The sequence below is a fragment of the Bos grunniens genome, chromosome 22 (assembly GCF_055505025.1).
Source record: "Bos grunniens cultivar Pamir isolate PY7600 chromosome 22, Bosgru_T2T1.0, whole genome shotgun sequence".
NCBI lineage: Eukaryota > Metazoa > Chordata > Mammalia > Artiodactyla > Bovidae > Bos > Bos grunniens.
Genome location: NC_141186.1, coordinates 16500643 through 16528184, shown reverse-complemented (window position 1 = coordinate 16528184; position 27542 = coordinate 16500643). Strand labels below are relative to the sequence as shown.

At 37.9% G+C, this 27542-nt stretch overlaps 2 protein-coding genes across 16 annotated transcripts in view; both read right to left on the bottom strand.

The window, feature by feature from the left end:
- Window positions 1–7462, bottom strand: part of TCAIM (T cell activation inhibitor, mitochondrial) — a 38221-nt gene extending 30759 nt beyond the window's left edge. Inside the window, exons 1-2 of one of the 9 annotated variants that reach the window (XM_086366445.1) lie at window positions 6784–7074; window positions 2863–3072 (exon numbers count right to left, since the gene is read on the bottom strand). The gene's annotated coding sequence lies outside the window, so the exon portion shown is untranslated. Of the gene's footprint in view, window positions 1–2862; window positions 3073–6748; window positions 7135–7253 lie in introns of those variants that run through there. The other 8 variants (XM_086366444.1, XR_015151032.1, XR_015151033.1 and 5 more) reach the window with 8 other exon arrangements.
- Window positions 7463–9116: 1654 nt separating this feature from the next.
- Window positions 9117–27542, bottom strand: part of TOPAZ1 (testis and ovary specific TOPAZ 1) — a 61400-nt gene continuing 42974 nt past the window's right edge. For 4 of the 7 annotated variants that reach the window (XM_086366297.1, XM_086366302.1, XM_086366300.1 and 1 more), the window contains 7 exons: window positions 26769–26943; window positions 25925–26025; window positions 22837–23002; window positions 16553–16717; window positions 14644–14847; window positions 12329–12512; window positions 9117–9419 (listed from right to left, as the gene is read on the bottom strand). In XM_086366297.1, the coding sequence (XP_086222423.1) occupies window positions 9200–9419; window positions 12329–12512; window positions 14644–14847; window positions 16553–16717; window positions 22837–23002; window positions 25925–26025; window positions 26769–26943 (1215 nt within the window). In that variant the 3' untranslated portion in view covers window positions 9117–9199. Of the gene's footprint in view, window positions 9420–12328; window positions 12513–14643; window positions 14848–16552; window positions 16718–21080; window positions 21717–22836; window positions 23003–25924; window positions 26026–26768; window positions 26944–27542 lie in introns of those variants that run through there. The other 3 variants (XM_086366298.1, XM_086366303.1, XM_086366299.1) reach the window with 2 other exon arrangements.

Genomic DNA, 27542 nt, shown 5'->3' with positions numbered 1-27542 from the left:
GGGAATCTGTACTTTGCTCACTTTTGTTGTGAACCTAATATTGCTCTAAAAAACAAAGCTTTTTTTTTTTTTTAAGTTTAAGCAGATAAAGGGGAAACATGATTTTAATCACATGAACTTTTCCAATAATTCAGAGCTTCAGCAAAAATTTCAACTATACTATCGTTCCCGTGTCAACTGATGGAGTGACTTTAAAAACTCTGAGCAATCTCTTATTAAAGTCTTGAAATGACTTATTATTCACATGATAATTACCAGGTAAAAAAAATCCTTTCTCCTTTCTTCCCCTGGCTTATGAAGCTTGGAGCTTTCTACACTATTCCATTCTTAATAGCCATGTGGAGCAGCATATTCCCTCAAAACAAAGCACCACATGGCTCAAGTCCTATTCTGTCAAAATCTTAAGCACTAAAATGGTTTAAAATTTTTCAGTTGATGTTTGGTAGAAACCAACACAATTCTGTAAAGCAATAGTCCTTCAATTAAAAAATAATAAATTAATTTAAAATAAAAAATGTTTTCATAATGCAGTTAATGTATCTGAACCAAGGGAATGTAATGAAGCATAACTGCCACTAACAGAAGATGTAGTTTAAAGAAAAGTCAAGAATTACCCACTTAAAAAGTGCATTTGCAAACAACAGTCAATGCTTCCTTTTATTTTCTGGTTGACTGGTGTGGCAAGACCCTCTTGGATACAGAATGTGTTTATAGGCATTCATTTAAATGTTTAAAAAGGTTTTACTTAACCATTCACCTTGCTATTTTGTTTGTAATAAATTCAGATACTAGAAATATTCCTACCATTTGGAAGATTTCTGAGATTAAATGGAGACATAATGAGGGAAGAAGAATCGTTTTTATTCAAGTTTCAGTGCTGTCCTGATGGACTGAATTCTTACCAAACATCGTCACAAAATTAACTGAACAGGACTTTGCTGGTGGTACAGTGGATAAGAATCTGCCTGCCGATGCAGGGGGCATAGGTTCAATCCCTGGTCTGGGAAGATGCCACAAGCCCTGGAACAACTAAGCCCTGTGCCACAACTACTGAGTCCGTGCTGCAACTACTGAGCCTGTGCAGCTAGAGCGCATGCTCCACAAGAGGCCACTGCAACGAGAAGCCTGAGCACAGCAGAGAAGAGCAGCCCCCGCGCCGCAACTAGAAAGAGCCCGTGCGCAGCAGTGACGGCCCAGTGCAACGGAAAATAAACAAGGAACTGAACAATCGCGACTTAGTTAAGAGAGAACAGGTACAAGGCTTAAAGTTTGCAAAGAAGAGACCAGAAGACTATACATATCCAACCCCAAACTGGCTCTCTCTAGGTGTAGACTAGGAAGCCCTTTACTTTTTATATTTCCTAGTTTATTTACCATAAACATGTAAAGTATTTTCTTAAAATTAAAAACAAAAACAATGCTGCTGGCATACAAAATTAAACAACAAAAATGACAGGTGTGTTGTTCACTGAGTATTTAAGACAGGCCCCTGGCCCTGGGAAACCTGTCCAGTGATAGCCCTGGACTGGGGTCCCAGTGGAGTTCAAGAAGAAAAGAGTCCTTCACATTCACACATGACGATATTTCATTTTTCATATTAAGAACATTTATGCCACTTAACTGCAAAAATGATAAAATGAGCTAAAACTGTGGATAAGAAATCAGGAATAATACTCTAGAGGCATATGGTCACCCAAGAACACGAATGGGAAACAGATGAAAACACTAAGCAGCCACACTCTAACCACCATGCTTTTTCTTGAAAAGTCCTAAGTACTGAACAATGGAAAGCACATAGGCCTCCCGCTGCAACAACAACGTGCCTGTTTCAACAGTCTGCGGCAGCAGTATCTTATAAGTTCAAGAAATCACAATGCCTCCATCTGATGTGCAAAATAGGTGATCCAAGTTATGCTCCACAGCCCACTTTCCAATGCAAGACAACAAAACAAACAAAACAGGGACTTCCCAGGGTCCAGTGGTTATGAATATGAATTCTGGGGGAAGGCAGGGGGCACAGAGAGAAAATGCCAAGTATCACATTAAGAATTTTAGATTCTGATGAGCTGTTGAAATGATAATTTATTGATTTCACTTGTTTCTATTTTAAAAGCAAAACACAATCTGGTTTTAACTGTGTTTTGTGATTTACCACTAGAAAAATTTAAATTACATCTGGGGCTCATACTGTATTTTTATTGGACGCTGCTGATTTAGGCCAACTCAAGGCAAATTTAAGTGAACATGACGCTGTTGGGGAAGGCGGTCTGCACGATGGTTAGGGAGGCTGGAGTCTCCGAGCACGCATGCTCAATTGTGTCCCTCTCTTTGCTGTCCCATGGACTGCAGCCTGCCAGCTTCCGTCCATGGAATTTTCCAGGCAAGAATACTGGAGTGGGGTATACTGCAACCTGTGTCTCTTGCATTTCTTGCATTGGCAGGTGGATTCTTAACCACTAGCACCACCCAGGAAGCCCAGAGTGTCTGCAATCCATATTCAATTCCTGACTTCATCACTGACTAGCTGTGTGAGAATGGACAAGTTGTTTCACCTCCCTGAGTCTGCTCCTCATCTAATAAACGAAACAGATGATCTAAGAGCAGTCTGTTCTGCTACCAAAAAAAAAAGTTTCTTTAATGTGAATTAACATTGCTTATGTGCATCTGGTCAGCAGGGGTGAGATGTTATATCACATGCATTTTCCCCACCGTGTTAATGATTTAAGATCATCAGTGGTGGGCTTTCTGCTATTACAAAGAAAGTTTTAGCTATAAACAAAACCCTGAAAAAAAAAACCCTGAAAATCCTCCAGTAGTTCCCTCCTTTCGTTTAAGAAGCAAATGGTTAGTCACTTCAAGTACCTTTGCATTTTCCACTTCATCAAGCAACCTGGGGAGCTGCAATAGCACAAATGAAACGGCTAGAGATTCCCACATGTCTTGTTTTTTGAGAGGTGTATATTTTTTCCGATGAACCTTGATTAGTATATTATCTTAAAGAATGTCTAGGTTTCCAGGAATGTGTTTATGTCATAGCAGAAACACCTGCATAACATGTACTGTCATGTCAAACTGAAATAGAAAAATTTTTTATTAACTGAGAGAATATTGTGAGCTAACACAATACTATAGTCTGCTAGGCAGGAGTAGTTAAGTCAGAAACTTTATCTTCATTGCAGAAAATGTCAAGTCACAGAGAAAGACAAATACCATATAATATCATTTATATGTAGAATCTTAAAAAAAGACAAATGAACTTATTTACAAAACTGAAACAGACCCACAGACATAGAAAACAAACTTACAGTTAACAAGGGAGAAGTGGGGGGTAGAGATAAATTAGGAGTTTGGGATTAACATATACACACTGCTGCTGCTGCTAAGTCGCTTCAGTCGTGTCTGACTCTGTGCGACCCCATGGATGGCAGCTCACCAGGCTCCCCTGTCCCTGGGATTCTCCAGGCAAGAACACTGGAGTGGGTTGCCATTTCCTTCTCCAATGCATGAAAGTGAAAAGTGAAAGTGAAGTCACTCAGTCGTGTCCGACTCTTAGCGACCCCATGGACTGCAGCCCACCAGGCTCCTCCGTCCATGGGATTTTCCAGGCAAGAGTACTGGAGTGGGGTGCCATTGTCTTCTCCGATATACACACTACCATATATAAAACAGATAAACAACAAGGACCCACTGTATGGCACAGGGAACCATACTTAGTATTTTTTAACAACTTATAAACGAAAAGAATCTGAAAAAGAATCACTTTTCTATACATCTGAAACACAACACTGTAAATCAACTATAGTTCAATTTTAAAAAGTCTATTCAATGACTAAATATTTTACTGAAATTTGTCTCTTTTATAAAAAGGAAAAATTACAATTCTAATACTAATAAATAAAAAATAATTTTAACAAATTTCAATTCTAATACTACCAATAATAAGTTTAATACAAATGAAACAACAACAAATATATGTAGCATTGTTGAGCTTTATCTGATGCTCACTAGGCTGAAGTTATCTGTGCTGTGTATTTAAGAAAAAATGTTGAAAGACACATTTAAAATGCTGGAAAGCACTTGCTTAGTATAAAAATATAAGTTTGCATGTTAGTAGCATCTCTCTCTTCAAAATGCAAACGAACCGATGGGGGTAAAGTCAAGTGTATTGTGCTGTGGCAACTGCCTTTTCAATGAATGAACATGGCTTTTTAAAGACAGTGTTTTGCAACTAGGAGGTGCAGAGGCATTATGAGAGGGAACGTGACTTCTTTTCCTTTTGCCAACAATCCTTCCCTTCCCCAAAGGTTGCCATTCATATTTTTATAGGGCATTTATAAAATGCCCATGTACATAAGAAAGATTTTTACTTAATAATTCTGATAGACACTCAACCAAACTACAATTCTAAGATGTTCATTTCCTATTTAAATTACTGGAAAAAATTATTTCCCATTAGCCCTCCTTTAAGAGCAGGCTCTGACAACTAAGTGATAGGGAAGGCGTGATTAGATCAGGACCCATTTTTTGAAAAAACAGGAGGAATAAGAAGGGAAGAAGAGGCTTTCCTGGTGGCTCAGATGGTAAAGCATCTGCCCACCATGCAGGAGACCTGGTTCTATCCCTGGGTCAGAAAGATCCCCTGGAGAAGAGAACGGCAACCCATTCCAGTATTCTTGCTTGGAAAATCCCACACACAGAGGAGTTCATGGGGTCTCAAAGAATCGGACACGACTGAGTGGCTAACACACACAAGGGAAGAAAGAGAAGAAAAAGAAAACAGGGAATATCCTTTAGGGTAGTGGTTCTCCAAATTCAGGGTCGAGAATCACTGCCTTTAGGCATTCTATCATTTTACAGGATTGAGGGGTCTGTTAGGAAACTTTTAAGCTTTAATTCTTTAAATATACCTGTTCAGTACAATTTGAGGGAAAGATTTTTATATGGTCAATTGTATGCTCAAAATCAAATGAAGATTCTAAGTTTTGCTTGACCTTGTTCTTTGTTTCCTGTATGGTTAACCTACTTCTTGAGATAAAAAAAAAACAACTAAGTGGAAATAAGGTTATAGGCCAGCAGGTTGGTACACAGGGCTGGCTGCCTGCCTTTTTGCGTGGCATAGATCTTGGATCAGTTCTCATCTTTTCAAGACCAAACACCCAATTTTATCACTTCAGCCAGAAATAAACAGGCCCTGGGAAAATGAAACATAAGAGGCTGACAACTCCCATGATCAACTTTTAAATTTATTATGAGAAATATAATTGCTAAGAAGATTAGAAGATTCAGATCTACAGGACCAGCTACACAGAAAATCAAATCACTATCAGCTGACTGAAGGGCAGAGCCGGGGGCTCCCGTTTGCAAGTGAGAAATAAGTCCAGAAGGCGGAGGCACCCAGGTCAGCGGCAGGATTATGGTCTTCAAATTCATACCTGGGCTGATCTTGCACGCATTCCACCTGGCCCACTAGTCCTCCATTTGGAAAAGGCCTCAGGAATTTTCCAAAATGACTAAAACATCCCTCTCTCCTACCACACTTGGGAGAAACTCAGGGCCTTAATTACCTAGCTCATCAACAGGTATTTATCCAAACACTTATGTACCAGGCTCTATCTAAACACTGGGAATAGAAAAATACCAAGATAACTCCACCACTCCAAAAGTGTACAGTTTAGGAGAGAGGGAGGAATTGGAAAAACAGACACAAGCAGATGATTATAAAACACTGCAGTAAATGAAATGACAGCAATGCACAAAGTGCCAAGGGGAACTCCCAGGGGCTACACTTAGAAAGGCGGGTTTCTGGAAAGCTTTTCCACTGAGCCTGTATCCTCTGCATCGTGGGAGGAAGACCAGGAAAGATGCAATTCAATTACAAACCATAGTAAATGGCTGCTGTAATACACGTAATAGTGACAACCCTAGCTTCTATGTCTATTTCATAACACGAAAATTTCTGATTTTAACCCAAATTCTGTGTTCTTTAAAGTGAGGCATTAAATCTGGGCAGTTTCAAATCAAATTGGGTAGAAATAGATTATCTAAATAGGTGGAAAAGTCAAATTATGGGTAGTTTAAAAATTTTGTTTAAATTACTCTTGACAGAAACCATGTTTGCCACAAAGAGGTTTTAGTACTGATCTTTAGTCAGGTAGCATAATTTTTATTTGAAAGTCATTTCCTTTAACGAGGTTAATATCCTTAGGTTTACTCTCATTTAAACTGTGGCTTTCCTTAGTAACTATCTTCTACGGTTTTAAAAAGTAGTATGTTCTATCAAGGAGAGATAAAAGCAGGCAATTTTTCATCGCTCTTCAGTTTAATACTTCTTAGGGAAGGGGAAAAGCAAAGAAAAAGCAAAAGCAGGAAGCCTTTTAGATAAATTAATAAATTGTAGTAAAATATCTAGGTTTTTAAAGCTTTCCTTTCGTATATCTTATGCTCTGAGATTTGAATCATAACATTTTCCTATGATAAGTCAAAGACTTCGGGGAAGTACGATAGCGGAAACAAAATATAAATAGTCTCAAGTTTCTCATTTCAAACAAGTTAACACAGATGCGAAGCGTACGCTGGCCGCTGGTATTGCCTGAGTTCAAAAGTTAGCACGTCGAGCTAAGGTGACTCTGACTGCTGCTCAGCCGCACTCCCGCTAAGCCGCACTCCCCCTCCGCCGCACCCCCCTACCCCGCTTCTGCCCCGAGCAGCCTGAAAGTACAAACGGAGTCCCTTCGGTCCTGCAGCTTACAGTTCTAGCAAGTCTCCGCGAGGGCTTGCTCTGACCTGCTCCACTTCCACTAGGTATCAGGTGGAAGGACGGTCGCTCCTCCAGGACTGTGCGGGACGCGCTGGGCCACGCGGGGGCGCATGCGCACCGGGGCGCCAGCCCGCCCAACGAGCTCCCGCCGCTCCCGCCTGCTCTCGCCCCACCTGGCGACTGGCTCTGACAGGCTCCTACCCCCAGGGCTCTGTGAGCCCCCACCCCTGAAATCTCATCTAGGCGCGTACTGCTCTGCCAGTCCGTCAGCACCCTGCGCCGAGGCTCTCTCGAGAGGAGCCGGGGCTCGGGGACAGGCCGCAGGTCGCGCTCTCATTGGCTGAAGCGCGCCAGGCCTTCCTCTCTGGGGCGCCTGCGCGCAGCCCGGGACGCGGGTTAAAACCCTAGCGGTTCTCAGCCCCGCGGTGACGTCGGCGACCCGGTGATCGCTTGCCTTCCCGCAGCGTAGAAGCCCCCAGTCCCTCTGTTTTCTTACCTCCTGGCCTGGAGGAGGCTGTGCGCACTCACCGGAAAGCTTTAGGAGGCGCGAATGAGTGCTAACGGATATGAAGGACTAGGTGGTAGGGAGTCGGAAGGTGACTGGGCGGTAGGTAGCCAGGCTTGGCCCGAGGGTCGCCGGAGAGGGCAAGGAGGGAAGGGCGACCGAGCGCGCGCATGCGCTGGCTCTGCTCTCCGCCCCGGCCCGGGTCCCCTCAACCTGGGAGGGGAGGAGGCTGGCTTGGCGGATCAGTCCGCAGAGTGCGCGGGTCTGTCGCCTTAAGACGACTCTCACTTGACAGCTCCAGATTTAAAGGTCTTACTGAGTATCCTTTGACTTCCTTTACACAAATACCAATGAAAACAATTTATTGTCTCCGATTTGCATTTTTGACTTTGGCCCCTTCGGTATCTAGATGTTTTGAAACCTTGAGCATTCTCCACTATCAGTTTGGGGTTTTTACTGTTAGCTGTATTTCGCTTCTATGGCTTTGATTATTCCCATAAACTGCCACAGATGAAATAAAGCAAATACTATAACCGCTCTCCTCTTTCTCCTATCTTTTGGTACTGTTGACCGATGTAGGGGAAAAAAACCAAAAACCCAAGACCTCCCTTTGTTTCAGCCCTAAGGGTTCTTGACTACTCATTCGTTAGAAACAATCTGGTCAATCTGTGGTCCGTTCCACCCAATCCCATTTTCCCTAAAAGCTTAATTTACCATCTTCTGCATCTTCATCCTTTCAAGTCCAACCTTGCCACCAGCATCGAAATGGCTTCATATTTCTTTCTTTTCTTTGGGTTTTAGTTACCAGCTATAGAAAAAACAAGTTTCTACCTGTCCACTTACTGTTCTTCACTTTTCCTCAAAAGTACTTCAAACTGATGGTAATAATCTCCAAACCCAATTTATTTCCTAGGTGCTGAATTTCAGTGATGGTGATTAGTCACCCAGTTTGTTCATATTGGAAAACTGGGCCTCTTTCTGGACATCTTCTGCCTCACTTCCCATATACCATTCATGAGGGTATTCATTCTACATTTTATCATAGTAAGGCATTTTGCTAAGTGCTAGGTTTTAGCTTTTTTATTCTTGTGAGGTTATAGACTTACTTCAGTAATGCTGCCATTACATATTCTGGGAACTCCTTTAAGAAATACTTTCAGTCCTCCTAGTCACCACTTATTCTTTTTAAATCAGTCCTCTTACTCAAACATTTCTCTAAATGATTTAAATTATGGTTTGAAGTATCAAATCAAGGGTTGAAGATGACTACCTTGGAGAATGACTGCTGCAGATTCTGCAGATGGCTTCAGAAAAGGAGTTTAAACTTCCTAAGGTAGTTTGAAAGGTACAATTCTTGTTTGGATATTTAAGTTCTGGCATATTTGTTTAAAATACTGTTGTCTTTATTCATACCTAATGTACATAAATTACAAATCTTCAAGAAACAGTATTTTAAGATACACTGAAAGAAAATTTAGAGAATAAAATTTTTGGTATAACTCAGAAGGTATTCTGGAATTTTAGTGTTTGAGTCATTTTCCAGTATTATTTTTACTACTCTAGAGTAAAAATGTAGAACAAGCTTTAGACACTGGACTGAGTGTTCACCAAATTTACTTTAGGCCCCTAATGGTTGTTCTGAAAGCTCCAGACACCTGCTTGCATATTTTCTCCTTTATGTCTCCCTCTTATTAAATGCTGCACCATTCTTGAGTTTACCTAAAGAGAAGTCAAGAAGTAATTTCAAAAATCATTTGCAGTATGGGAAGACTTCTAAATTGCATACATCAATCAAAATTTTTAATGTCTGAAAACTACTGACATACTACACATCAATAAAGAGCAAAAGCTGAATATAGTGAAAACTATCTATTTTTATTGCCTTTTATTTTCAACAATGATTACTTGAACTTAAAAAAAAAAAAAAGCCTTTATAACTAATGGTTATTGAAAAGCCAAACCTTTCCGGCCCACTTCATATTCTCTTTCAACCATTTCAGGGCAGAACACTGTTCCAAACTATAAACCTGTTCCTTATTAACATTGACAGTCATGTGCTTAATGAAAAGCTTTGGATCTGATATACGAGCAGCCGTAATTAATCTTTCCACTGCAGCTTGATAATCATCCTTGCTCCGAGATTTGTTTTCTTCAGATCTATAAAGTGAACACCTCACAAAGTCAGAAACTCTAAAAGGAAGCTATATAGTTTCTTTAAAAGATAGTAATTTACGTGTATTAGTTCTAAGCTATGACAATCATCAACTATATTCTATCAGTGGCTTTCATACTTGTTTGACTATGATGCACAGTAATAAAGACACTTTATATTGTGACCCAGTATAAACCTGCTACATAAAAACTTAAATAAAAGTTTTACAAAACAAGACTTAACTCTTATGACCTTATATTCTATTCTGGTTTATTTTTTAAAATAAAATGGTTGCAACCCCCTAAATTGATTTCACTACCCAAACAGGCTACAACCCGCAGTCTGGAAACAATTATCTAGAACACAACTTATTACGTCTCTGTCATTAATAACTGTATAATTAATTATTATAATGCATAAAGTAATATTAAATTTAATCAAGTTTGGAGATACTAACATTCCATGTTTTACCTTGATACAACTATTTTCAATTGTAAGTATATACTTAATATGAAGCTCACATTTGGTAACAGAAATAGTTGCTGTATGCCTTTACTCAATTTCCAGTTATTTTCTTCAGTCCTGATTAAAGGTATTATATTGTGTGCTATATTATATTAAAGTGCTATAATTTACTTTTTTTTTCAGAATTTACTTTTAAACTAACTTTTCTACCAGTCTCCAAATTAAAAAAAAACTCATACATTATAGCTATTTCTCCTGTGGGATAGGGAGTAAGAGTATATAAAATAGAGATATAGCTGTTACTAGGCATCACCTTCTCCTCTGTGTTCCCTGCATCCTGCCCTGGGCACACAGAGGGTCCGACAGCAAAGCCCAAGTGTAAGTGTACCTGCATTAGCACCAAGTGTGACCCACAGAGTGGGGGGAGTGAGGACTTCCACTTGGAACAGGAATCAGTGATCACAGGGAGCAAAGATCGGTCAGGCAGCTTCTAGTACATTCTAGCTTAGGATTAGTGTCTGAAATCTGGGCATATGCCAACTACGTGCAGTTTTTGAGTCTGAAGATGAATTAAATTCTCTCTCAGAGGTTAATGTAACAAAGCAGGGCTCAGTATGATAATAGAGAAAACAATATTGGTTTGGACAAAACAGAGGCTCTAGGCATGTCACTAGTTATGGACTGGTGTCACAAATACCACCCCCTCTACATTCAATAATGAATAGAGACTGCATATGTGTGGGGAATGGAAACTTATGAGAAAACCAAACCCTCATTAGGATAATGGGGAATGCGAATAACTCATGCTACTGTAGTGCACAGTCATAAATACAAGGCCCTCAGAAAAGAGCTCTAGCAAAAAAACTAATTTTAGTGAGTTTAAAATGTTTCAGGTCTCTTGCAATTCTGGAAATTTTGACAGCAGAGACTGATTATTCCCTTGTTCCAGATTTTAAGGATGTTTACTACAGTGAACAACTTTGAAAGACAAAGATAGCTTCTCCTTCGGGAGCCAAAGACAGGTTTGCTTACAGCCTTACAAGGTGGAGACAGCCTTACTACCTGCAAAGCAAAGGGGCAGGCATGCTGATAATCCATTAGAAAAGATCTGGGACCCTAAGTTCAGAATTCCTCTCCTGTAATGGAACTCACTTCATGTACAGGTATCTATGAGGGTTCGAGTGTGGGACTTGGGAACAAGAGGAAGAGATGCAAATCTGCAGATAATCCTGCTGCTTGCTCTGCCATGAGTGATCAAGTCCTGTCTCCAACCCACAAGTCTTGTGTCTTATGCCAGGACCTGTGAAACTCTGGCAGGCTCACTGATAGCCTGCAAATAGGTGAAATGTCAGAGCCTTCACAGATCTGGTCACAAAGGTCAAAAAGGGCACTGTAGCTTCCTCCTTGTTTTCTCCTGGACCACTCACTCTGAAAGAAGTTAGCTGTCGTGCCATGAAGACACTTGAGGAACTTATGGAGAGGCCTGTGTGGTGAGGAGCTGAGGCTTCCTGCTGACAGGCATGAGTAAGCCAGCTGGAAGATGGATCCTCCCACCTCAGTGAAGTCATTAGGTGGCAGACTGCAGGTCCTGACCACATCCTGACTCCAGGATCTGAGAGACTCTGAGCCAGAACCATCTGGCTAAGGTCCCCCAACATTCCTGACCCACAGGAACTAAGATAATTTCTGCCATTTTAAGCCACTAAGTTTTGGGATAACATGCACTGTTAAGAGATAGCTAACAGAATATTCAGTCTGAAGATCTGGTTTCTAACACCAGTAAACTCAAGTAAAATTCTTGTTAAGATACTCTCAAACAGGAGCCCTGTGAGACCCTTATCTTACAAGTTTCCTGGATAAAGCTGACAAGAAATTGGAATGGTGCACAACTACATCCTGAGACTTTGAACAAAATGATCGGAAAGGATGCCACTCTGGTCCAACAGCCACACAGTAATATTCATGCACTTCTTACAACATTTTAAAATATTGAAACTAGGCTGATGGCTTTATTTTCAACAGGATTCTTGACTGAATCTAATAAATGATCATGTATTTCCCTTTTAGACCTGGTTCTTACATCTTTTATGTTGACCAAAAAAAAAAAAAATAACTTTCAGGTACCTATCTGAAAACCACCAGTAAAGGACAAAGGTCCATATCTAAAGAAGACCCATTTCTTTGGCTATCTAACAAGATCTTTGAAACTGTTTAAATGTTTATTGAAAGGTACTTAGTTTTAAATCTCAAATAGGTCAAATCCTTTCTCAATGTGTTACCAAAGTTTGGCAATACACACATGCACAAGTATATAAACATATATATATATATATATATATATATATGCAAATGCTTTATATATATACACAAATAGATAAAACGTTTACATCCTAGGGCAGGTGTAGGGATGACCTACTGTCAGGATGCAGTTAGAAATATTTCAACCAACCTTTTTAAAACTATCTGCAGCATCTGTGTAGAAGTTCCAGGACTCTGAATACTACTAGCATTAGATACCAGGAAGATTTCAATAGCTAAAAGCATTTCAATTTCAGACAAATAGGATGGAATCAGGAGAAGTTTTCGGTACAAATTTCCTTCCAGTGGTGGGTAGCAACCCAGTGAAAGAGCACCTGAAAATCAAGTAATAGATCAAACTTTACTAAAACTCCAACAGGTGAAAACATAGGCTTCCAAAATATCTATAGGTGATAATTATTTTTGTTTCAGAATAAATCTTCACATTAGAGGCAGATTTATCACATTAAATTATATGGTAGTGAGCTTATCCTAGTACATTTGAGATCATTCTTTGTAAAATGTTTTTGAAATATTAAGTATGAAGCGAGAAACTGCCCACTTACTTTAAGCCATAGTCAATACAACATAATAAAATATTTCCACTAGATGTGATTTTAAGTGTTTGTTAACCTGTGTGTGAAGATAAATCCAAAGAGAGTTCCATCGATATGTTAAATGTCAACGGTGTTGGGAAATGTGATGCTCTGAAGACTGACCAGTGACTATAAATTACTCATTTCATTTTATAACTCAGGTACATTAGGAAAAAAAAACAACAAAAATACTCTTTATAACCTCACTTGTTTAAGTCCCTAAAGTTTCACTGCATATGAAAATCAGGCATAGGTGTGTTTACATAAGAGGAAAAGTACTAATAAGAAAAGTACTGAATTGTACTCAGGCATTAATTGCTTTAACACACTGCTTAAAAAAATGTCTTTAAAAATAAATTATTACCAGGGTTGAAAGAATCTGGGGGGATGGGGGGTGAATCAATGCATATGGGGTTTCTTTTTGGCTTGATAAAAATGTTCTAAAATTGATTGTGGTGATGGTTGCACAATTCTGTATATACACTAAAATTACTGAATTGTACATGTTTAAATGGGTAAACCGTGTGGTATTTGAATTTTATCTTAATAAAGCTATTAATTAAAATTTTTTAATGGTTAAGTTTAGCTGTTTTAATACAAAATTTCATCTTCGGCTAAAAAACATAAAGATCATAGAAATCTCAGTTAAATGTTTCCAAGTTAATAATTTGTTTCTGTGGCATACATAAATGCCTTCTGATGGCATTTTCCCCAAATCAAACAGTTATTTGGAAAAAAATAATCTCATTAACATCAATTCTAAAAACTAAAATCAAGAAGGTATAGCTAATAGTAACTTACATACTTTGTGGTGTGATTTCTAGCATTCTGCAGAGAGAGTATGAGGAGTTGAAACATAACCACAAAATTGAAATGAGGTGTTATGAACAAACAGTTCCACCTTGCCTCTAGATTTCTGATCATCCTTTTAAAAAAATTCAGTTTTCAAAACTTTTTATTGTAACTGGCAATAAGAAATACATTTTACATAATGACCCTAGCACACATATAAGAATATCAAATAATATATAATATTACTATCTGCAATGCATACTAATATTTTCTTTCACATCTCATTGGGGAAATAAAAGTTACCACTTGCTAAACTGATCCCAGCTGGCAACATGAGAAACACGTCCAGTTCCGAGAGGTTTCTGTTGGCGCCGATGGGGTGGCTGGGATGTTTGACACGTACGGCACAACAGTGACAGAGAAGGTACTCAAATGTTTGTTATACAGATGGTGGTGGTAGAATTGGACATTTATGACAAACCACTGCATGAAGGCAGAAAAGAACTCCTTTGTAGATCACAGCATTGTTTTCTAATTAAAATACCTGGGAGGAGGTTGGGACTGGAGGAAGTATTCCTTTTCTAGGCTTACTTGTTAGAAAAGAACAACTGTTAACAGATGAACAAAGTTCTATTGCTGAGAGCCATGTGAAAACCCATCACATATCATGTTGCACAGTAATGACAGCCTCTGTACTTCCTGTGTGCCTGTTTTAAAATATTCTAACCAAAAAGGTCAGGGATAAGTATACATTCCTAAAACTTCATTTTACCAACTGTTTTACTCCTATATATTTATAAAATACACCAAACTGGTTCAAATTCTGTCATTTATTTCCTTTTCATATCCTCCAGTGGACATGCCAATATGCAAAGAAATAAAAATATAATAATTAGAAATAAGAGACATAACAGGTTTCAAAAGAGCACAAATCTGTGTAGACCACTGTTTTTAAACATGTATAAACCGACCTTTTCATATATTTAATGTCACATTGTGAATATTATACATAGATGTCAGGTTAGAAAATCAAATTCAAAAGCAATATATCAAAATTAAAGTTTAAAATGTAACTTACTTTTGTAGTGGGCTCTGGCTTTGAGCCATAAACAACTCCTTCCTAAAGAAGTAATTAATCTTCTAAGAAAGGAAAAATCAATAGGGATGCTCTTTGAAATCATGAATTCTGCTACAGAGGATGACATACCGAGGCTGTTGCTTTCTATACAGGCATCTAGAAGTTTATTAAAAAGTAGGCTATACTGTGAGACCTCCACAGTTTCTGGAAAAAAAAAATTGATAAAATGAAACTGATCCACTTTCATCTCTCAAACTTCTCTTCTACTCCCTTCGTTTCCTCTCTACTCTCCTTGGCCCATTCCTACCTACTGTAGGAGACAGTCACCAAAATGCAATCATCTTATACACTAAGTTAACAAAAATAAAGCATTCAACAAAAGCAAAACGGTGTGTCCACTTTGTAATGGAGGATGTGAAAGGAATGTGACCATAGAGGCTGCATTAACATCCCTGTCCACGGTTTCCTATGTGACTGCATCTGTATGGTTCTGTCTGCATTCTATCTATAGCGTGGACCTCAGACTTACATCTCCTGTTACTAAAAATAAAACAACCACTCACAAATATTCACTCTCAAATTAAAAAAAAAAAAAACACAAAAAACCCTCCTTTCTTGGGTATGTCTACTCCTTTCTGCCTTTCATTCAGAAGAAAGTGAAGTCACCTTGGAGACTTCCAACTCTTTTATTCACTAAATTCAATTAGGTGGGTCTATGACCTAGACTCTAGGTCTTTAATGGGCTTCCCTTGTGGCTCACCTGGTAAAGAATCTGCCTGCAAGGCAGGAGACCTGGGTTCAACCCCTGGGCTGGAAGATCCCCTGGAGAAGGGTAAGGCTACCCACTCCAGTATTCTGGCCTAGAGAATTCCATGGACTGTTATAGTGCATGGGGTTGCAAAGAGTTGGACATGACTGAGTGACTTTCACTTTCACAGTCTTTATTACTTTTGGATTTTTCAGTGGTCCAGGCCTTATCAGGAAATTTATCTTCCTACCTTATACCAGAGGAACTTTTCTAAAATACCAACTTCATTATGTCATTCCCTGACCCCAAAACTCAGGGGATCCCCAACTACACATAGAAAAGTAAATTCTTTTAGCCTGCCATTTAGGGTCTTCCAAAATCTGGCACAACTATCTGATCAATCTCACTATTATTACTTTGTTTCATTATTAAGATAACTGTATATCAAAAGCTAGTTCTACAGCAACCATTGTACCAGAGATACTAAAATAAAGAAAACCTCATTGACTTTAAGAACCTTACTATCTAGAGGGAGAAAAGCATAAGAATGTTAATGACAATACAGAATCTCAGTGGAATACATGGGAAAATGGAGACTGACAAAGCACTGAGGGGAGAAGTCAACGTTTCATTAAACATGAACCCATGCCCTGAACCCACTGCTCAGCTCATTCCTGACCCAAAGCTTCTGCTGTTTCCCTTGACATGGACTCTCTCCTGCTATTGACCTATGACCTGCAAGCATTCAGCACTACCTGCCACTGCCCACGTGGGCATCTATTTCTTTGAACTTGTCATCTGCTGTATTTCCTCCATTTATTCCATGTTTTTCTATGTTACAATGGAGACTAAGTTCCATCTTTGTTATGTGATTAATTTACTTGTTTGCTGATGACTTGACAGAGGAAGGAAAAGGGGAATGATGAAATGCTGCTTTCAGGAACTGCTGACAGACAACCCAAAGATAAACATTTCTGTTTTTTTTTTTTTTTAAACCATCAGGAAAGCATATTCAATTTGCAGAGAGCACATTTTACAAAAACAAATATCATTAAAAATATATGCTGGAATATAAAATTCAACCAAGACAGGTGGAGAACTGTTTCTTATTAAATACCAGATGGGCCAGAGATAATTAATCTAGACTTTGACAAAACATACCTTGAGAATTTTGAAAACCTGGTAGATTTTGCAAAACTTCAAATGTCTGTCTGTAAAGACTCTTCGCTAAGATTTCGTGTGCGATTGTACAGAGCAGATTATGCCGATTGAGCACATCCAGTCGATCGCAAGGCCATACTGGTGTATTAATGATCCACTCAGACTCTTACAAGAAGGAAAAGTACAAGTACTTTACACCATGAAAATTACTTAACAGTATAATCACAACTAATGTTTTTAAATATCTTTTGGAGAAAGTGGCAAAACTGAAATATGCATACTCAGAAAGATAACCACAGCTCAGATTTATTAGCAACAATGTATATAGTGATGATCAGCATTCTAAGAAGATGCAAACTAATGACCACTGTTATTTTAATCTTTTTACTAATTCTTCATTTTTCTAAATGTACTAATCAGTTATTGATTCTGAAGTTAATGATTACTTTTATATGATGTTTAAGATTATAATGTGTATATGTTATACTGTAAAATATTATTTGTGTGGACAAATTGAACAATTTTACAGTAAAGAATACATAATTTAATTAGTTTTGGTATTCTTGGGGAACAGCTTTTCCCCACAATATCTGCCTATTTAAAATTTTTTAAATAAAATATTTGCTATGTACAAGTTAACATCTAACATATATAAATAATAAAAACATAATAATAAAAAGAACACTTAGGTAACCAACACATAGCTTAAAAAAAAAAAGAGAGTATTACCTATACTGAAGTTCCTTAATTTCTGCCAATTTTCACATTGAGAAAAACAGTGGCAGACTGTAGTGCAGAATACCGAGGTGCTAACATGGTAGAAATGTCAGTATTTTACTATTTACCTAATCCCTCAATCATTATACATGTGATGGGACTCATAATGAAATGCTGTTATGTAACAGTCAAATCACATTTCTGCATTATTTTTCAACTGGACTAAGAGCAGGAGTTATGCTTTTGTGCCCTTTCCAGCATGGTAAATACAGAAAGTATTACAGAAAGATTTGGTAACTCAAGTATACAATGCCGAAATAAAGCCTTAAGTATGGAGAAGAAAACTTTAAACCAGGAGCTTGTTTTAAAATTACTAGAGCCCACTTGACTGGCAGACTTGATTTATACTACCTACGAGGCAACATTTTACAAATATTCAGTTCAGTTCAGTTCAGTCGCTCAGTCGTGTCCGACTCTTAGCGATCCCATGAATAACAGCACGCCAGGCCTCCCTGTCCATCACCAACTCCTAGAGTTTACCCAAACCCATGTCCATCCAGCCATCTCATCCTCTGTTGTCCTCTTCTCCTCCTGCCCCCAATCCCTCCCAGCATCAGGGTCCCTTCCAGTGAGTCAACTCTTCGCATGAGGTGGCCAAAGTATTGGAGTTTCAGCTTCAGCATCAGTCTTTCCAATGAACACCCAGGACTGATCTCCTTTAGGATGGACTGGTTGGATCTCCTTGCAGTCCAAGGGACTCTCAAGTCTTCTCCAATACCACAGTTCAAAAACATCAATTCTTTGGCACTGAGCTTTCTTCACAGTCTAACTCTCACATCCATACATGACCACTGGAAAAACCACAGCCTTGACTAGATGGACCTTTGTTGGCAAAGTAATGTCTCTGCTTTTGAATATGCTATCTAGGTTGGTCATAACTTTCCTTCCAAGGAGTAAGCAAATATTAGTGCTCTACTATTACTAATTCATTTACACAGATACCTTCATTAACCTACTTGTAAAGTGATTAAATCAATAATGAAGAGAAATACTGAAGAGACTAAGAACATGAACTAGTAATTCACAAAAGAGTTAAGTAAAAATGGAAACAAAAAGAAAAATAGTTAAATTCTGTAATAAGCAATTAAATGCAAAATGAAACAGTGACTATCACTTTTATCCTATCAAACTAGCAAAGAGATAGGAAAAATAATAATATTCAAAGGTGCCAAGGTTGTTTCATAACTTAAACGCTGGTAAGATGACTATGATTAGCAAATTTCTAAAGGTGTAGAGTGCTTTTGAATTCTAGTCACATATTTAAAACCTAGAATGGAATATTCAGAACAGCCAGATTAGGGTTTACCTAAACATGCACCAGTTTGTCAGATAACTAAAAACCATGAAACTGGGGAGTAACATCTGTATTGTCAATGTACACCCATGGCCCTAACTGGACAGGCTGTACATATGGTACCTATGCAATAGTTTTCTAAGGATTTTCTCACAAAGGGAAGCTTTCTAATAAACTCAAAATAATTTGCTGCAAATCTGAATGGCACTAAGGGCAAATATGCCAACATTTACCAAATAGCTTTAAACTGCCCTTACCTTTGCCCAGCAATTCCATCAGAATTTACCCCAAGGGCATAATAAAGATTTAGCAGGGATGTTTAGAAGGGATTATTGTTTATCATAGCAATTAAAAACCAGCTAGTTCAAGAAAAGTGGATGCATGGACATATCTATGTATCTGTGTTTATCTGTATTTGTTCATAAGATGGAAAACTATGCAGCCCATTAAGTGATGTTGGAGAGGAACATTTCCTTTCACAGAAAAATGTCCAAGGAAAGACTTCTGCCTAAACAAAATGCAAGATATAAAAGAGTCTGTATAGCAACACTATGGTGTTATTTATAACATCGGATGGGTGGCTAAATAAGAATTTTTTTATCTTCAGTTTTGCTTATCTATCCCTTATTATTTCTCTATAATGACTAAGTATTACTTACATAAAGGCAATAAAAGAAAGAAAAAGTAAAAGTGAAGTTGCTCAGTCGTGTCCGACTCTTTGCAACCCCATGGACTGTAGCCTACAAGGCTCCTCAGTCCACGGAATTTTCCAGGCAAGAGTATTGGAGTGGGTTGCCATTTCCTTCTCCAGGGGATCTTCCCAAACCAGGGACTGAACCCTGTCTCCCGCACTGCAGGCAGACGTTTTACCGTCTGAGCCATCAGAGAAGCCCAAAAAAGGCAATAAAAGTTACTTTAAAATTTAAGAGCAGATTCTCAACAAATAGCATAACTTTTTTTAAACAAAAATTTGTATTCTAGAATGTTAAAAGATACTTATTTTTCAGCCTCCAAACCTTGATTATAAAATTGTGGTTTTAACGTTTTTTTCCCCTTTTTTTAAATGCTGGTAAGGGTATAAGGCAAGGTAGGAATTTGTTGCTCATTTGCCAGGAAACAAGGTGCTGAGCAAGAGTTCAAAATGTGAGAGTGTACAGCTGAGCAAGAGTTCAAAATGTGAGAGTGTACACATGAAAAGTCAAAAACAATGGAGTACTTCTCACCAAAAAGTCTGCTGCACAATAAATAAAAACGTGTAAGATATTCTACAGTTCTCAAACGAAGTGTATGTAAACCCCTTCTTTAAAAAAGCTTAGTAGGTAATAATTGCACATGTTTTTAAAAGGGAAAAATACAGGAAAAATACGTAAGCTAATCTGCTGCTTATCGCTGTCCTCCAAACATTCAATTCTTCTTCCCAGAAGCAACCACCATCAACAATTTCTTATGCATCCTTCTGCAACTATTTTAAGGGTATAAAGCAAATATGAACGTATCCTTAAAAAAATTTTTTTTACACAAATGGTAGCATACTGTGTACACCATTCAGGACATTCCTTTTTTTATTTGGTAATAAATCCTGGAGATCATTCCAGTGAGTATTTGTGGCTCTAACTCATTCTACTCCATCATATGGCTGTTACACAGCTTCACTAACTGTTACATCCTTAATGGAAATTTAAGTTATCTGGAATTCTTTGTTATCATTGTTGATGGTAAAAAAAAGAGATTTCATATAACTTACAGTGCATACCTTCAAATATAGAAATAAATGTGTTTGTAGGACAAATTCCTAGAAATGGAGTTAACAGATTAAAGGAAATATGCATTACTAAATTTTGACAGATATTTTGTCAAAAAGCCCCTAAAGACAATCTGTGTGAAGGTTCATTCCTTGATACCCTCACAAAAAGCATATCACTAAACTTTAATCTTTGCTGGTCTGACAGGTGCTTAGGATTTTAATATTTATTTCTCAGTTATTACAAGTGAGATCAAGCCACTTGTATTTCCTTTCTTGACAATGGCTTGTTCACTGCAGAATCCTGTGAAGAACAAAAAAGTTCTGGCAACAACTTAACATACTTCTGTGGATCCTTTTTTAGAAGAGATAAAATTTTACTTATGAAAAATGACTTTCAATTGAAAAGGTCACTGCAAAAGAAAATCTTGTGTTGATAATTGACAGAATTAAAAAATATAATCTCAAAATTGAAACATCAAAATTGTAAAAATTCTAAATCTCCATAGCCCATTCCATACCCTTCCCACAAACTTTCCCAGAATCTCCAGTTAGAGAAAGACTGGTTTTGCCATAAACTTTTAGGCAGATGATCACCTATACCCATTTTTACCAACTATTTTACCCTTTCCATTTCTTAACACATTTTTTCTTTCTCATGGAGCTTGTGAACTCTGGCTTGCATTTTTCTACTTCCTCTTTTTATAAACATTCTATTTTGTATTTGTATATTTGTATTTTGTGTTGTACCCTTCTATTTTTATTAATCTTTCTCCCAGGAAACTTCACTGGCTACATTTGTTAAATTGAAGAAAACCTTTTCCAACAAGCTTTTGATCACAAAGTCTAATCACAACCTCTATATTCCATAAAATCTCAGCATTTGATAAATGCAGGTGTTTTATATATAGATAAATATGTACATATGCTAGTTTTGTGTCTAAGTGCAAAAGCTTTAAATTTTATTTATTTATGGGTTTATTCTGTCTTCTACCTAAACTCTGAGATTCTTGAGGTTTCTTCATTCTTTTTTTTTTTTTAAACAAGAGGGTTTATTTCTCTCTCGTGTATAAGAAGTGCAAAAGCTGGCACCAGCTCTGGTGCGCACAGCACTGAGTGGTTCATCAAGGACTTCATCTGCTTCATGTCATTAGATCCTTGTAAAAACGCGTGCTTGTGACACTCATCCCAGGTGCTCTTCCTTCCAAAGCACCAGCTTCTTTGTAGTAACTGTTTCCATTCTATGTTGCCATTCCTGGTCACCAAACGGGCTTCTCTCCCCTCGTACCATACCTTTTCTTAACGATCCAGACCCTTATTGGCTTCATTTACATATATAGCAACTCTGAACACTGGGGAAAACACATCATAGACACAGGGTTAATATCCATAATACATTGAAAGTCCTGTGAACAAGAGCCAGGGATATCACTCTGGGACCCAGGGGGCTGCGATGAGTTGGAAATTACTTCCAGTTGTCAATCATCTTGTTATAGACTTGTGAATGGTGGCTTCCACATTCCTGCGCCAAGAGTAGCTGTGTGTGGCAGTCATGGGTCCTTGTCATCACTCACTGGTTCTATGTTGCCACTGAATCGCACACCAGCCGCTCTTGCTTTCCTTCAGGTGGTTGCTCGCTCAGTCGCTCAGTCGTGTCCGACTGTTTGCGACCCCATGGACTGTGTAGCCCACCAGGCTCCTCTGTCCATGGAATTTTCCAGGCAAGAATACTGGAGTGGGTTGTCATTTCCTTCTCCATCTTCATTCTTATTTATCCCATTTTATCAAATAAGATCTGCTTGATGGTCTAAGTAGCCAAAGCTATATTAGATGCTGTGCTACTACTTTGCTCTCTAAATTATATTTACCTCATGCCCAACTGACCTTAGTTGCTTCTGCTGGCTTAACTGCATTGTAATTGTAATTTCTGTTAGATGAACTGACTTACTAGGGAAAACAAGTTTTATTGTCTTGGTTTGGAGCCAGCTTGTCGGCACATAGGGTTTACACAGATTGCAATCAGGATTTCCCTCTGTCAGCAGCTGAAGCTTGGGCTCTGAAGCTGGGCTGTCTGGGATTAAATCTGGCCTCCACATCTTACTTGTTATGTCATTTTGGGCAAGCTGCTTATTGTTTCTAACAAGCTTTTCTTATCAGTAACATGGGGATTATAATAATTTCAAACTCATAGGGTTTCCATGAAGGTTAACTGAGATAATCAGGTAAAGCATTTCTCTGGTGCTGAGGCCAAAGTAACAACTAACTTTTCAACAAAGGTTCATACAGTTTCTCTTTAAAGCTAGGTTAACATTCTCCTTTCATTTTACACAACAACCTTTCCTACCCACATGAACACTAGAGGCTTAGGCCAAATTATCACCCACCACTTAATATCAACTTGAGGTAATTACAAATCCAAGAATTTATAATAAGCTTACAAAATATTCCATGCTGGTATGTATCAGAACTTACCCCTTAATACCCAAATGGCACCATCTAGGCTTCCACTTTTTAGAAAAATTTCTGCTGCAATATTCACAATTTGACATCTTGGTGCTAACTTCTCAGGCCCTATAAGTCCTTTTAAACTTGTAAAATGTATTTTTAATTCATATAGTTTATCTAAGACCTTCCTTCCCTAGAGTAAAAAAAAAAAGAACACTGATTGTTAATCATTTAGAATATGATAGAGATACAAAGTCACTGAAGATTATATAGAAGGTAATTATGCAATTTGAATCATTCGAGACTGATAGCTATCAAACTGCTTCAAGACGCTCTCCTTAAGCCCTTTCCAGCTCAGCCATGAAAACGGAAAGGGAAGGGGAGCAAGCAGGACTTTGCCTCATTAACCACTGGGCCTCCTTTCAGTGGATCTCCTTTCATCTGTTTTAGTCAGTGAGCTTCCTTTCTAAAGACCTCATTTGGCAAAAAGATTTCATGCCTTAAAGTGGAAAACTACCCATTATATGTTCTTGCTCTTCTTATGCTGATCACCCTGAGACCCAGGAGGGAGACTGAATGAAAAGATAACTTAATATAAAATTGAGAAAAAGAATGATAGTGGGGAAAAAAGGGATAAAATTGTTGGCTTAAAATTATTTTTCTGAGTCAATAGGCTAATAGTTTCACATAGTCTACATAAAGACTGTCTCTAGGGTAGACATTAGAAATTGGACATGTGTTATTATTTCTATTAGGGTCAGCAAAATTTTTCTATAAAAAGCCAGATAGAAAATACCTTGGGCTTTGCAAGTCACATTTGGTCAGTTGCATATTCTTTGTGGTTGTTTTTAAATTTCTAAGCCTTTAAAAATGTAAGAAACATTCTTAGCTCATGAGTAGTATAAAAATAGGCTGTGGGCCAGATCTGGCTTTTAGTTTACAGACTCTTGTTTCATATTATATTATACGCTATTTTGAGTCAGATCCATATTATGATGTCAAAGCACTTTCAATCTGACTGCATTAAATGAGGGCATTTTTCAAGGGATACCTTAAATTTAATTCCAATGGTTTTACTTTTATGTTCATAAAGGAAGCTTTATTAAAAATTTTCATTTACAATTCATTAAAAATTCAGCTAAGTAAGATAACAAATAAAATACTCATTCTGAATAAGATAGTGAACATTTAAAATTAAAATATAGGCACAAATTCACCAACCACTTATATCTTAAATAAAAACAACCAAATAAAATTAAAATATACTCTGAAATTAAAGCAGAATCAGTCTGAGCTTTAAAAACAACTTCCCTACTAGGTAGTCCTCAAATTCTCAAGCATTAAATACCCAAGAAATTAATGCTATGATAGACCTTAAGCTAGACTGTGAGAAGGGGGACAAAGTACATTTTGTCCAGTCCAGGTTTATCAGATAACAAGTGCTCTTGAAGAGCTTGGAAACTGGAGATCTTCTGTACAATGATTATTTTAAAATGTTCTTCTTTAAAAAAATTTTGAATTTTGTATATGTACATGAGTGACCATGTACACATTTAATGTCCTTAAATATTATTTCAATTGTGAAACAACCTCTTCATAAAAAAGAAGGAAGGGGGGAGGGAGATAGGAGGGAGGTTCAAAAGGGAGAGGATATATGTATACCTATGGCTGATTCATGTTGAGGTTTGACAGAAAACAACAAAATTCTATAAAGCAATTATCCGTCAATAAAAAAAACCAAATTAAAAAAAAAAAAAGAAACAGAAAAACTAGAGAATCGAAAGGGAGGAAACCACCTGCATTTGACTGCATAGAAATAAACCAGTATAAGAATTTTTTAAAAAAAGAAGGAAGGAATAAAAGTTATGTTTTAATAGTTGATTCAATAGCAACCTCACTCTCAACTATCCTACTCTCCATATCTCAGCACTTCTCTCCCTACTTTGGATTTTCCTGTCCTTTACTTCACTTTATTGAATCTTTCACTCTACCCACGCCTCAGGGAAGTATACCTCAGGTAGTACAATATGGTCTAGAGTTGCTATACTGCTTCTATGATGAGCTAAATCTCAAAGGCAGACATGAAGATACCAACAGTGTTCCAGGGAATCCTAGGAAGTAATTTTAAAGTAGTTCTATTAATTGTATCTTGGGCTCATCTTAAGAGAGGTCTTCAAAAACTGCAATAGTACCAATACTCAGGAGTTGGAAAAATATACTGAATTGACAGGTACTTCAAGTAAAAATGATATTTAGCACAGCTTCTTAAGTATTTTCCATACTGAGATTCTTCTTAGTAGTCAATCTCATGCCACCTCCTTTCCACATGTTCCTAATACACCACCTAAGTGAAGTGAAGTGAAAGTCGCTCAGTCGTGTCTGACTCTTTGCGACCCCATGAACTATACAGTCGATAGAATTCTCCAGGCCAGAATACTGGAGTGGGTAGCCTTTCCCTTCTCCAGGGGATCTTCCCAACCCAGGGATCGAACCCGGGTCTCCCGTATTGCAGGTGGATTCTTTACCAACTGAGCCACAAGGGAAGCCCAAGAATACTGGAGAGGATAGCCTATCCCTTCTCCAGGGGATCTTCCCGACCCAGGAATTGAACTGGGGTCTCCTGTATTGCAGGTGGACTCTTTACTAACTGCTGCTGCTGCTGCTGCTAAGTCGCTTCAGTCGTGTCCGACTCTGTGCGACCCCGGAGACGGCAGCCCACCAGGCTCCCCTGTCCCTGGGATTCTCCAGACAAGAACACTGGAGTGGATTGCCATTTCCTTCTCCAATGCATGAAAGTGAAAAGTGAAAGTGAAGTCGCTCAGTCGTGTCCAACTCTTCGAGGCCCCACGGACTGCAGCCTACCAGGCTCCTCCGTCCATGAAATTTTCCAGGCAAGAGTACTGGAGTGGGGTGCCATCGCCTTCTCCGCTTTACCAACTGAGCTATCAGGAAAACCCAAAATACCACCTAATAATTAATTTACTGTCTGGGGCTCAATTTGCCCCTGTAGTGATAATCAGCAAAATTTTAACATTCAGGGTTAACTTATATTCTATACAAAAATGTAAAACAAACACTCTACAGACCAAGCCCAAACAAAAATTTAGTGAAGTACCTTGGACCACTGCAACAGCTTGTGATAGAAGTACATAGCACTGATTCCGATTCTTCCCAGCAAAGTTTTATCTACTTCACTATTCTGCAGATCTTTGCTAACTGAAACACAAAGTAGATACACGGAAGAAAATGAAATAGTCACTTTGAATGATGGAAAAGGCAAATTTAATATGGAATTAGTGATACTACCACAAAGACCAGGTGTCAGCAAACTACAGCTCATGGGCTGAATCTGGCCCGTGGCCCATTTCTGTGTAGCCTGTGAGCTTCTAAGAACAGTTTTTATTTTTGAAGGGTTGTTTGAAAAGAAAACTATGTGACACAGATCATATGCTGTGTGTGCAACACCTAAAATATTTACTATCTGCTCCTTTACAGAGTTTGCCAACCCTGATAGAGAATATAGCAGTGAAGGGCTCACACTCACACACACACACACACACACACACACACACACAGAAAAGTCTCAAAAACACATGAATTTTATTGACTTGCAACAGTGAAGATAGTAACAATGATCTCAAAATTCAGATTCTCCACTATAATTTGCTAGCAATAGTTTTACCAATCTGAATGAAAAGAAAAATAAGAAAATGAAACATCTGATATACTGACCTTTTATCACTTTTTTATCATTATAATCTAAATTAATAATAAATAGATGGAAAAATTTATAAAGAAGAAATAGTATCTAAATCCTGCAATATTAATTTATCTTCAACATGGAGACTATTAGGAGCTTTATATGTTTTGAACACTGTCCCAGTCAATCTATCAATCAGGAAGAAAGAACACTGTATCACCCTAACATGCAGTACTCTGACCAAAACAGCAACATTTACCTGTTTCAGCAAATTCACAAAATGGAACACCTGGTCGCTCTTCTTTACAGTCTTTTGTTAGAGTTTCAGCAATACAAGCACAAAACCTCTGGAAATCTGCAAATTTTTCGCAGCTCATTTTTATGTTAAGGTATACATTTCCCAGTTTGGTCCAGTCACCTTTTTCTTTACAATGCTATGAGAATTATTCAAAACAAAACAAAAAATGTAAGCTGTTATTTATGCAAACATATTATGGGGTAGGCACATGTAGGCATTACAGAAATTAATAAGACATGATTTCTGCAAATCTTATATAAGCTTCCTGGCAAGTGTTATAACAGCAGTAACATGTTACTGTACAATTTGCTTTTCTGACCATGGCAAAGCCTATATAAGTTCCAGATGTCAACGTACACTTGTTTTAATTATTTAGTTCCTAATGTCCTTAATGACATCATCCCCAAACCTGGAATACACAGTGGAGACAGATTTTTGGAGAAGAGATGACTAGCAGCACGATTTGAGCTGCCTCCACAGTAATACATTATTTTATTACTGTTAGAGATTGCATTTTACGATTATTTGGCCATTTGTGATTTGGGGCCCACACGCAATTTTGGGCATTACATTTCTTCTACAAAAGGACCAACAAAGTAAATTTCAGTAAACTTACTATCTTTCTATTATTTTCTAAAGTAAAAGTTTTCTATACCAACAAAATATACTGTTTCAAGGATATAAATATTAATTTAGACTAGATCAACAATTACTAGAATGAGTATAAAAATGATC